Genomic DNA, 12835 nt, shown 5'->3' with positions numbered 1-12835 from the left:
AGACCTGTGACACAAAAATCACCAAACTCTGACGACCACAGACTGTTTTCCTTCGTGGTGATGAAGGAAAACGCTGGGTTGGCATGTAAAAGGGCATTTATTCCCTTCAAAGACCTGCAGTTCAAAAAAGCGCCCCTCGACAGCCAAACCCATCTGTTCTCTGATTGGATTGTTTAATTTGTGATTGACATGACATTGACCAATCAGCTTAAAGGAAGAAAAATAGGGGTCAAAATTCGTACTTGTAACTTGCAGGGTTTTTTTTGGCTAAGTCCACACACAAATCTTTTTTACGCACACACAAATCTTTTTTACAAGTACAAAATATTTCTGACCACATTTTGAGCCCATAGTTTCAGACTACTTTCAGTTCCTGTTAAATCAAACAGGAATATTCATTAAAAACAGATCAGGTAGAAAACCAGGCTTGTTGTACAACCGGTCTGACCTCTAACTCTCTTCCTATGAAGTATGAGGTCAGACTGGAAAGAACAGAAATAATAGAGAAAAAAAAATTATGACGAAACGCCCTTATTGAGCTCCGCTGTTACTTTCACAACTGGGCTTGTGGTGGCATGCAGACGTTCAATCACACAGCAGCTAGTCTGACTGAAGTTATTCTGAGGTGCACCAAGTTGTTTCAACATATACCTCATGCATGCGTGCAGGTTTCCCTGCAATAACTCGGTCTGTGAAAATCTACAAAGCTCAGTTTTTCTTTGTGTTACTTGTTAACCTAAACAATAAGCCAGGAAGAGGTAGGTGGTGGCGTCAGTGGATGCTGTGTGTGGTTAACACTTTTCTTTTTCTTTCTGTCTGTCAGATACTCATTAAAGTTTGAAGACCACAGACAAGAAGGAAACTCTCACTCAGGCTGATTAGTGCGACACCTGCTGCACAAAGACTTTGTCTACATGGACGTCCAATAAAAGGCTTACATGTGCCTAAACTGCCTGTTATGTGAATAAGGATGGATGGAAGTGTCCAAATTGGCCACAGTGGTGGCTCATATTAGCTGCTTAAATTCACTCCACCCAAACGTTTCACTGATGTAACACCAGAGCTATTCACTGAGTAAATTACTGCACTATTCTATTTTTGTTACAAATAAAGAATATCAAGTTGTCTTGTAAGGATTTCATTTCAGCTCATTTTACATGAAAAAAACGCAAAACAGGTTCTTCAAAGTCCAAAGAATCCCCTGCAGCGACAGCACTCTTTAGTTTGATGCTCAAAGATGTCAAGTTTCATCTCATCATGCATCTGATACAGGCCATTCCTATAGGCTGTCCAAGTATGGTGACACTCTATATTTTACTTGACGCAAGCAAAATCCAGCATTAAAGCATGCAGAGGATTCTGATGTAGTGTTTGTATCCACAGTCTGATGCTATATGGATGCACAGAAGGTAGCAGCTGCATCAGTTCCCTGAGAGCTAGACACACACTGTAGTTTCTTCTGACTCAATGATACTAATGCACCGCTGATATAAATATAACCGAGCAAAATATTTTGAAATTCACATCTGCAAAAATTTAATATTGCATTTTTTTTGTTCTTGAGCAGCAGGTCTCCAGGCTTTCTTTGGATAGTGGCGTTTGATACTGGTCACTTTCACTCTAGTCCTTTAACTGACCATCCATCCATCCATCCATCCATCTTCATCCGCTTTGTCCGGGGCCGGGTCGCGGGGGCAGCAGCCTAAGCAACTTTTAACTGACCACTTCCAGAGAAATCTTTTGTTTGTTAAGCCACTTAGCATAAATCTATGAACCATTCAAGCATGAGAAAGGCACCAAACTCGAGATGATCCAGTGTTGTTTAGACCAGCGGTCCCCGACCTTTTTTGCGCCATGGACCGGTTTAATGTCAGACAACATTTTCACGGACCAGCCTTTAAGCTGTCGCAGATAAACACAACAAAATAAAATGATACGACCAAGACAAAATCTGTGGTATCTTGTAAATATAATAATAAATGCAAATTCACTGTAATTGTGTAACTTTATTAGTCCTTTATTTTATTAGTCCTCCTGAAATGCACCAACAACACTGAGAGTAGCATCCTCCTCTCTGCCCCTTAATGCTCTCTGGTCGCTATGGTAACATGTAAATATTTCTTTCAAAATAAGACACATAGTCACAAAGCAAATATAAGGCACATGAAAATATATCGAAAAGTTATAACACACAGGAAAAGACCCAGGGAATCAAAGTTAACCATAAAAACAACTCAACTCTTACAATGCAGATGTAACACTGTAGCAAAGATACTATTTTAAATTGCATCTTTGTCATCATTTGTACATATTCTTCTTCTTCTTCTCGTTATTATATAGTTGAATATACCAAAATAGTTTCTTTCCTTTTTTTAGTTTGACCACCTTTCTGTGTTCTTATTCATACACCAGCTGTTAAATGCATAATGGATGGTATCAGGTCCTGGTGAGCACCTTTAGTTGACTCCGTGAGCGGCAAATAAAACAAAGAGATTGTTAGCTCAAGAAATATCACTTAGAAACGTCATGAAAAGATCGTAACTTTATTTAACTAAGACTTGCCAAGTCAAACTGGCAATCGAACAAAATGTAAACAGTATACAGCATGGTTAAAGAGAAGTTCATCAATCAGCGCACACAGGCTCAAATCAAAATGACACATCATGGTTTTAGCTGTGAACTCAAACAGTGCCACTAGTGTTGTTTAATCCCAACCCAAGCAGCAAGAAAGAGGAAGTGACATCACGCTGAAATGACAAAGACCAGGGGTTTGGAACTAAAGTAGCCATTCAAAGATCCACTGGAGCTGTAGCAATGGCAGCAACACTGACTCAGAATTAAAACAAGGTGTGTCAATCCCATCTTAGATCAAGCCAAGCTCCTCACTAACAAGTATCGAGAGCAGAAGACAGAATTTAATGTAAACACTTCAACATCTGTGGTGTGGAAGTTTTCTTTTTGTGTGTCAGGCCTGTGTGCAGCGCTCAGGAGCAGTAACGTCACCGGTATTTTCAAAGCATCATCTGAACTGTGACAATTGTAATCCAGTGTCAGTTCTTCGGTGATGCCTTCCTGTGTATCAGAAGATCTGCAGGAGGTGTAACACTAACCACACTGACTGGAAGCTAATCTATTATTCTTGTTTCTGCTGATTTACATCTGTGAGCACCGAATACATGAAAACACCGAGACTTTTGTCACACTCACAGAATAGCCATATAAAAGCAAACCATTATTTATTTAATGACTCCAAAACGTACATGCAGTACAGCTCACAAGACTGCTGCCCCTCGGCAGGCTTCCTAAAGGTGGAAACCTAACCACGAGTTCAGCTTGTTTGCTGATACACAAAAAGCCAGTGTAAGATTGCACTTTTGTCTTTGCTTTGTATGTGTGCAAAATGCCAAAAAACAAAGTCTGAATATATGAACATGGCACAAAAGCTGAGCTCTTACGTCTTCTGAAACTCAAAGCACTCACCGTCGCTTAAACGGGAAGCCCGTCTTACACACTGATTGGGTCTGGTTTCTTTGTTTACATCAACACATTACACAACAGGATTCTAGAAAGTCTAGTTCCAGGTATCTCACCGGTTTCCTGTTTGTGTGCCACGAGTTTGCAAACATAACTGAACTGACTAACTGTGATGTCCACAGAGTTGGTGTTACAGTTAACCAGGTGACAGCTGCTTGAATCGTATCTCATCATTTAGATCAGGGGTGCTCAATCCCAGTCCTCGAGAGCTACTGTCCTGCAGCTTTTAGATGCATCCTTGTTCCGACACAGCTGAATCAAATGAATGGCTTGTTATCAGGCCTTTTCCAAATGGCATGCTGAAGAGGTAATCAAACATTTGATTCAGCTGTGTTGGAGTAGGGATGCATCTAAAAGCTGCAGGACAGTAGCTCTCGAGGACTGGGATTGAGCACCCCTGATTTAGATATTCCAGAAGAACAAATGGGATTGACAGTGTCGTGTAGAAGGGTTCCTCCAACTTCCTGAGGTCTTTTACATATTTGTCACACTTACATGTTTCAGATCAAACAAACGTTCATATTAGACAAAGATAACCGGAGCAAATATAAAATGTAGTTTTTAAATGATTATTAATTATTTAAGGGAAATAAACGATACAAACCCACCTTTCTGTCCCTACTTATGGTTATTACCCCCAAAGACCAAATAACTGGTTGTGCAACAACTGCTGTCAATTATTTGTGTTAAGTGGCAACGAGTGTCTCACATCACTCAATCGGATCAAGTCGGGATTACTTTTCCCACATAGGTTGGTTTGCACAGCTTTAACATGTGTAACAATCATTTAAAAACTGCATTTTACTCATTTCAAAGTCTAACTTTTGATGATCTGTAACAAATATGTAAAGAAAATAAGAAATTAGGAAAGTGCTAAACACCTCACAGAACTGTACTTTATGAAATAGGACTCATTATGTGGGAAAAACAGCAAAGCATGTTTTCCTTCTGTAGACTTGCACAGATTTCAGGCACTCAGATATCAGAAGAGGATTCAGGCCAGCTGTCCTTCCTGACAAGTGTGTGTCAGCTCGTGAGTTAGGTTTAATATTAATGTGCAGCTCTGGATCAGGTCTCCCTTTCTTCTTTTTCTTCTGGACATTCTCTTTTAATGAATGCAACACTGGCCACTGCAGCCACATTACGAAAACAACAAATTCCCTTATTTGCACATGTTAGAGACAGAAACGGGTTTCAGGTTTCAGCAGTATTAAAGGGTCCGTGAGTCCAGTCCTCTGGTACGGTCTGGGCTCTGTTAGGGACGGTGGAGGGGTGGATTTAGGTCAGGCCTCTCTGAAGGTCTCCTTACTTTCGTTTGCTCTTGGTGTCAGTGGTCTGAAAGACACTGGAAGCCGACATGAGGTTCTCAATGTACTGACCCAGGACCTGGTTCTCTGACTTCAGCTTCAGGTTCTCTTCCTTTACAGCATCGACTCGGGCAGACAGGTCTGAACACGTCAACAAAAACATCAGTCAACCATACAGGAATGTGGAAACTACAAGGGTGGTAAACGTATTCATTACAGTTTAAAACATCATCATTATCCAAGAATCCATTAAAAAAACATTTAAAGCTCATTCATAGTTCAGCAAACACTGTTATGTTAGGTGCACCTATTCTGTGTTTCCTTCATTTCTGTCACACCTCCTGATCTTTCCACTCTCCAAACACAAAATAAATGTGTGTGTCTGTTCACACAACACATCTCAGTGCTGCACGTGCAACAGGGAAATTATATTTAACCATAATAAGAAGATTTGTATTGATTCAGAAAGTAAGGCAATCGCTGAGGCCACCATCGACCACTGACTTGGCGTGAAACACCAAGGACTTTGTCCACACTGCAGAGACTGTAGGGTTGTGTTGAAGTCACCTTTCCCCACTGATGTTCAAACACTGTGCAACCAGAACTCTCAGAATGAGTTTCTACTATCAGCCAGACGGTGCAGAGTTCAACGGGCCAAACTAAGCTGGTTTAAAAATGAGGCTAAACAGCTCAAATCCACTCTGAGTGATGCAGTGTTGCTGTGTGTTATCAATCTGTGAACATTCTGCTGGCACAGATACATTTATGAGTAACATTCACATAGAGAAATCAACATTCTGATGCTTCCCACCAAAAGCCCATCCACAGTGTGTAAAGTTAGGGGCAACTTTTAAAAATGTAAATGCACAATTTCATCTACAAATCCCAGCGTGACATGAAGCTGCAACACGAGTCTAAGCCACCCCACAAGAAACCTTACAGTTTATATTTAAAGAATTCATTTTCCATTTTAGCAGGTAACAGCTGTGAGGCTGCACGTGCCTACCCTCTAAAGTGTGCTGAAGCTCCAACACCTGGTTGATGAGCCTGGTCTTCTCTTCCAGCTCAGCCTGGTTCTCCATGTCACCTGCAGCAGGCGAACGCAGCCGTCAGGCGCAGGAAAGAGTGAACATGCACACTGTGGAGCGGTGTGTGTGTGTTGTCTCACCATCCTCTGAGCTCATGGTGAAGTACTCGTCTTCCTTTTTGGAATGCAGGGCTGCGACTCTCGGGGACACTGCAGGAACATTTGACAGTTAAATATCTGTAAGTTAGCTTATCCACTGTTTGTAGCAAAAGCTACGCATGCTTGAAAACGACCGTACAGCTTTTCACACGTATGTTACACAACGTGATGAAATGCTGTTTACCAAAACTGCTCTGGGCAGCTGCCTCAGCTGTCACTTGGCAGTAAACGCTTACATTTTGTTGTCATGCGGTGCACACAATTCTTTTTAATCATCACTTTTGCCACACCTATAATAATAACAACACATTTTAACAAGAGTTTATTATTCTCAGCACACCAGTGCAGCGCCGTGACTAAGAGACAGTGCCTACAACAGCGTTAATAATGCTAACAGCTAAACCCTATGACCGCTTGTTTGTCTGGTATCGGACCCTTCTAAAGGTCACGTGAACCACGGGTATTTTTAAAACTGATCAAAGAGACCAGCTGGCCAAAGTAAACCACACCGTGCTAACAGTGTGGTGCTAACTAGCTGCTCCTATGCTAATAACCGTTAGCCGGAGGCTATTTAAAATTAGCTGCCACACGCAGTTAGGTATAAGCCGTGAAATGAAAGGACCCATACCCAGCGACGTGGAAAAACAAACGTTGCAGCGCTAAATATCGATAGGAAAATTAAAGACTAGCGTAATTCAGCACAGCTTGAATGTTCTCGGCAGTGCTAGAATTCATTGGCTATTATCAGGCACTTGCACCTCACAGCCGCCAGGGGGCGCCGTACACCCCGCTGGGACAAACAACAGAACGACATCATAGTTCATCTTTTCCCCCTTTTTTCCACTGTTTGCAGTTATTTTATTGTACCACAGTTCTTGCCGGAAACAACACTTAAGGTGTTGCACACTTGAAGGTAAATCGCTTAAAGCCACTCCTTTTTTGAAGTTGGAAAATGCTGTTTTAGATAAGCTATGCAGGCCATGGTCACACAGTTAAATCTAACAGATATTTATGCTATTATATGTCTTTGTTCCAAGATTATATTAATGAATAAAAACCAAACTAAAAGTATAGAGAAAGAAAATAGTTAACTCGAAAAGTAAAACTGAAAAGTTAATCGTAAATACACACATAGTATAATAATAAGGAAACATACAGCACTGAATCAAACACTGAAACTAATTTAGAAACAACAACAACTGAACATGTAAACCTAGTCTAAACTATAAAGAACTGAAAATATAAACATTGGAAAATAATTTTATAAAAACTTCTACCAAATACAAATAACTTTATTTGTTGGTTTGCACAGTTTGATGACATTTTTCAAAGTTAGATAAGAAAGTATTTGTATAGTATTCCACGCAGCACTCCAATCGAACCCAGCAGAGACAGAATGCCGAGGACAACCAAATTCAGAATAAAGCCAGGTAACCTGCAAACCAGAAAGTACTCAGTCAGCGTGCTGTAATAGGTCAAACATCAGATACTTTAAAGTCAGCGCTGCCACCATGTGCTTTTAAGTATTTGATATTTTAGTATCATGAAAGACCTTTTCTTGGGGGACGTGATATATCCACTGAAATACATCTGTCGAGCGACCATGTACACTAGCCCTCCTGCAGCTGCAATCACCTCACTGAAGAAGGTACCACAGGTCCACATCGACACCAGGAAGAGAGGGTAGAACTCCACACAGTTCTGACTGAGAACAAACACAGGTAATGTTAGGACATCCTTGGAGCTCCACCTTGTCCCTACTCTGACTGCAGATCAGCTCCCTCCGCCACACTGCTGCTCACTGATTGTCAGCTCTCTTCTTAACCTAGCTTCAGAAACTCCTTTGAATAACTTCATGGTGTGGTACCAGTAAACTGTTTCTCCATTCCTCAGGCATTCTCTCCCATATCACTCTGTAATCAGACTAAACAGACTACTTTAAAGTAGTAAACTAGTTTTACCCTTCAGTTCATTTGACTATAGCATTACAATCAGGTCTTCTTACTGTGCACGGAATGTCCTCTCAAATTCTGGAGGTCCAGTGACAACAGGAGGTACGATGTTGTAAGCCATCCTGGATCTTCCTACCCGCCGAGCCAGGTAGCCTGAGAGGAGACAGTGACAGAGGTTTCTTTACATGTTTCTTTATACAATTCACAAGTATATTTCCTATTTTAGCCACCTAATTTTTTTTTTTGCACAGTTTAATAAATTGTAGATTTTGTTTTCAAGGGATAAAATTGAACATTGGAACAAAATCCAAGCCATGAACTTCTCTCTGTAGACCACCATGATAAATCTGACCAAGCTCCATGAAGTGTCAGTTGAACAGCAGGCACTTCTCAGCTCCTCCGTCTCAAAGCAGATTCGTAGTTGTCCAAATGCTCTACAGAGTCTAGATTCTACCCAGAAGAATATTCTGAGCTTCATGGTGAGCCGTGGTGTTCGCATTATCATGTTTTTGACATTCTCCTCAGAATGATTCCACATTAGAAAATGCATCAACAACAGCCATGATCAAGAATTCCGGTTAACACTGGCCTGGTGATAGTTAAACCTGCACACAATTTTTCTGGGCGAAGAAACGCTTGAAGCCACATTAAAGGCCCACAAGAATCAAAGTCTGAAAATACTATAAGAATACTATACTATAAAACACGGCAACATATACTGCTCAACATATGTGTAAAAAGTGGAGATTGCTCAGTATAAATCAATAAACTAGTATAAAGGGGAGGACCTTCTATCACTGTGCCATTGAGAGCATCCTCACTGGATGCATCACCACCTGGTATGGCAACAGCACCGCTTACAACCGCAAAGCTCTCCAGAGAGTCGTGCGGTGCTCTGAACGGATAATTGGAGGTGAGCTTCCCTCCCTCCAGGACATCTACAGGAAGCGGTGCCTGAGGAAAGCGGGGAGGATCATCAAGGACTCCAGTCACCCCAGCCATAAACTGTTCAGACTACTTCCATCAGGAAGGAGGTTCTGCAGCATCCGGTCCCGTACCAGCAGACTGAGAGACAGCTTCTTCCATCAGGCCATCAGACTGCTGAACACGTCATAGACACCTCAGCTTCACTACTGGAACTTCAACATTATGCACTCCATACTGTATAGTAATGCCACTTGTTTTGCACAATATCCAACTAACAACCTCTGTATATTTACAGATATATATAAACAAATAATTTCCCCCAGGGATCAATAAAGTATTCTGATTCTGATTTTATATATTTATTTTATTTTAACTCTATTTAATTTGTAAAATATGTGCACACACACATACACACATGTAGACATACATATTTAGTATACACATTCAGTAATGTGCATACACTCTTATATTGTACACATATTTCTTCATATAATTCTCAGATTTAGCCATTCTTATATTTGCTTATGTTATTGTACTTTGCACACCTCTGTTGCTTGTGAAGCTCGCACACAAGAATTTCACTCACATGTGCTGTACCAGTGTACCTGCACCTGTGATGTGACAATAAAAGTGATTTGATTTGATAAATGCACACATTTAAAATAATAAGGATGTTGTTTGCATTTAGAATGTATGTGCTTTTCTGTGTGGGAAACCATGTTCAAGCTGCTGACAAGAGGAAATCCGCATCCTAGATGTGATCTGATGATCACTAAATGAGTGGAGTGCTAAGTGTAAAACTTGCCTAGTCTTGCTGTTGCACAGTACCTACACAGGAGTGGGAAACCACACCCACATTATTATTAAGTTGGGACAATACCTTGACATGCACAACATCCATTAAGCTGCTGTGTTTTACTTACACATGTGCAGAACTGACAGCAGGGACACTGCAGCCAACAAAAGAGGGGAGTCCGCTTCCATCAGACTGTTGGGAAAAAACAGCCGTCCTCACAGTTTGCTCCTAAACACAAAGTCAGCTTTACATAACAAATAGGAGGTACTTCCTGGGGCAAAGGGACTTTAGCACATCCCACAAGTTGTGCAAGTAAGAAAGTCCCGTGACTCTTATGCAGCTAAAGATCTGCCATGAGTGGGCAGAACTCTCTATGAACTCTATCACTAACACTCCACAAGAAAAACCTGGCTAAAACTTTAATACCTGCTGTTAGTTTATCATCAGCATATCATACAGTTATATATGCACATGTATAAATGCATGCACAGAACTGAACAATTAAAGTGTGATGGTCCTTAATTAATTACAGTGGCTCGAGCTTCATTTATCATGCCACTGTATACCACGCACTGTTATCAGTGTGAGTTTATTCTGCAGGCCTGGTACTGTAGGGGGGGCATTTCTTAGAGCATAGTCCAGGGGTCGGCAACCTGCGGCTCCACGTGGTTTGAAAAAATATATATAAGTATTTAACTGAAGTGTATTTTATTTGTGTTAGTTCTTTTTTAACTTCTAGTTGTAAATTGGAAGATTCTCGTGGTCTTCAAATATCAAAATAAAATCATATGTTATTATCATCGCTCAAAATAAGCGTCACACTCGCATAAACCATATCAGCCGAAATGCCCTGCATTTATGGAGAGTGTCAACCCCAGGCAGGCCAAGTATGGAGCTTCGGATCCACATACGTATGTGAGCAGCTGTTCTCCACCATGAACTACGGTAAAAACAAACAGCGCTCACGCCTCACAGATGGCAGCTTACAGTCCTGCGTAAAGACGAAGTGACTTCGTACAGCCCCGATTTGCAGACGCTGTGCGCCATGGCAGACCCAGCGATGTTTGCATGTACATGCTTTTTTTCTTTATTGAACATTTTTACACATTGTTGCTGTAGCCACACAGTCGACACAACAGCAGAGAGAGCACAGACTTTAAGCCGGGGGGGCTTGATTGCGGATGCCGCTCAGGTGCGTCCGCCTCCCCTGTAGCGTGCAGACCACGCCCCGCCACACACGTCAACCACTTAAAATAAATATTTATACAGATATTTTGCAAATATTTCTTTTTCTTTCTTTTTTTAGCAGTTGAGTGAATTTTTCCAATTACTTTTAAAATTCAGCTCAACGCTACAGTTTTTGTTTGGTATATGAATAATTTAAGATCAGCTTTTTAATTCATTTAAAAGAGACCTTCAACTGTCTTTCCTTTGTGTTATATTTTTTAAGAGTTCAAAATGTGTTCATTCCATAAATAAAATTTATTTTTCTCTGTAGCAGTTCATTGATTTCATAAGTCAAAGTCAAGTCAAAGTCAACTTTATTGTCAATTCTGCCACATGTACAGGACATACAGAGAATAGAAACTACGTTACTCTCAATCCCTAGATAAAATAGCAAATGAACATTTAAATATAAGAGTGATTAAAAAATGCAGGTAAAATAATTAAAAAGTAAAAATTTAAATAAATACAATTTTACATATAACAAGAAAGCTATACAATATACAATATAATGGGTAAATGACATTGGGTGTAAACCAGGCAGAGTAGTGCAAGTAGGCAAATAGTGCAAATGGAGATTTAGTAATGTACGGTAAGAGATAGTGTAACAACAAAGTCTTATGAGGTAATGGCAGTCCAATGCTCCACAAAGTGACTGGTAACTGGTGCAGGCCAGTGAGTGAGTCAGAGAGTGTGTGTGTTTGTGTGTGTGTGACAGAGTTCAGTGAGACCGTGGAGGAGAGAGGGGAGAGGGGGCAGAATCGGGAGGGAGTTAAGCTTCCTGACAGCCTGATGGATGAAGCTGTCCTTCAGCCTGCTGGTCCTGGCCTGGAGACTCCGCAGTCTCCTCCCCGACGGCAGCAGCTTGAAGAAGCTTTGCATTGGGTGCGTGGGATCAGCCGCTATGCAAAGGGCTTTTTTAGTGAGACGGGTGCTGTAAATGTCCTGGAGGGAGGGGAGAGAGACACCAATGATCCTCTCTGCAGCTCTCACTATGCGTTGGAGGGTTCTATGACAGGACGCGTTGCAGGCTCCAAACCACACAGTGATGCAGCTCGACAGGATGCTCTCGATGGTGCCTCTGTAGAAAGTGTACATGATGGGGGCTGGTGCTCCTGCTCTTCTTAGTTTGCGGAGAAAGAAGAGACGCTGCTGTGATTTCTTGGCCAGTGCTGTGGTGTTGTACGTCCAGGAGAGATCCTCTGTGATGCAACACAATACACAATACAGGTGTATACAAGGCATAACAATAACAGTGTTATCTTCATTTTAGATGACAAAAAGTATTTGCGGCTCCCAGTGTTTTCTTTTCTGTGGAAACTGGGTCCAAATGGTAGACAAAAGTCCGTCGAGACCAAGACCACGTAAAAGTGGTCTTGAGACCAAGACCGGTCTCGAGACATCCAACTCTACCAAATGGCTCTTTGGGTGTTGCTGACCCCTGGCATAGTCTGTATAAACTGCAATTGTATGTGAATGCTACGACAAAATATAATGTATGTATTTAATGTTTGAGAAATGAATGATTACATCTGTATGGAAGCTTTCACCACATATTTTTTGTTTGGACATAGTGGTGATTGGTTGATTTTAGTGGATTTGTAGGTGAAAGAAAATTGATAATGAGAAGATGTTGGGTAGGTATGGACATGAGAGTAAGAGGATGACATAAAGGAATGTTAATGAATCAGGAAGTATAAGGAGGAAGTGAGGGCAGCTGTGGAAAGGTAGTGAGTCCTGATGATTTACATGTGGAGGTATAGAGATGTCTGAGAAACAGGGCAGTGGACTTTTTAAACCAGATTATTTAACACAGTTTTGGAAAGGACGCCTGAGGAACGAAGAAGAAGTGTTCTGGTACTGATCTTCAACAAGGATGCAGCTATAGGAAAATCAAGCTGATGAGCCA

At 41.1% G+C, this 12835-nt stretch overlaps 3 protein-coding genes across 4 annotated transcripts in view; 1 reads left to right on the top strand and 2 right to left on the bottom strand.

Annotated features, from left to right (window-relative positions):
• LOC146638024 (alpha-1,3-mannosyl-glycoprotein 4-beta-N-acetylglucosaminyltransferase B) overlaps positions 1-841 on the top strand; it is a 37299-nt gene extending 36458 nt beyond the window's left edge. The window contains exon 15 of the mRNA XM_085365638.1: positions 824-841. Within this exon, the coding sequence (XP_085221764.1) occupies positions 824-841 (18 nt within the window). The remainder of the gene's footprint in view (positions 1-823) is intronic.
• A 3099-nt stretch (positions 842-3940) lies between these two features.
• On the bottom strand, positions 3941-7076 carry LOC146638023 (short coiled-coil protein B-like). 2 transcript variants are annotated; one of them, XM_085365626.1, is made up of 4 exons: positions 6656-7076; positions 6010-6078; positions 5848-5928; positions 3941-4982 (listed from the first exon to the last, which is right to left on the bottom strand). In XM_085365626.1, the coding sequence occupies exons 2-4, from the start codon at positions 6023-6025 to the stop codon at positions 4840-4842; spliced, it is 240 nt and encodes a 79-aa protein (XP_085221752.1). In that variant the 5' UTR covers positions 6026-6078; positions 6656-7076; the 3' UTR covers positions 3941-4839. The 2 variants fall into 2 exon arrangements, with proteins under 2 accessions (XP_085221752.1, XP_085221743.1); XM_085365617.1 differs by lacking the exon at positions 6656-7076 and having other exon boundaries at positions 6010-6556.
• Positions 7077-7308: 232 nt separating this feature from the next.
• mgst2 (microsomal glutathione S-transferase 2) lies at positions 7309-9929 on the bottom strand. The gene is made up of 4 exons (XM_085365606.1): positions 9830-9929; positions 8033-8132; positions 7580-7732; positions 7309-7462 (listed from the first exon to the last, which is right to left on the bottom strand). Exons 1-4 carry the CDS (start codon positions 9888-9890, stop codon positions 7360-7362), a joined length of 417 nt encoding a protein of 138 aa, XP_085221732.1. The 5' UTR covers positions 9891-9929; the 3' UTR covers positions 7309-7359.
• Positions 9930-12835: the final 2906 nt, after the last annotated feature.

The sequence above is a fragment of the Diplotaxodon limnothrissa genome, linkage group LG2 (assembly GCF_057381915.1).
Source record: "Diplotaxodon limnothrissa isolate DT_005_m linkage group LG2, D_limnothrissa_male_GT1.1, whole genome shotgun sequence".
Taxonomy (NCBI): Eukaryota; Metazoa; Chordata; class Actinopteri; order Cichliformes; family Cichlidae; genus Diplotaxodon; species Diplotaxodon limnothrissa.
Note: the sequence above shows the minus strand (reverse complement) of the source record. Positions and strands in the feature narration are given on the sequence as shown.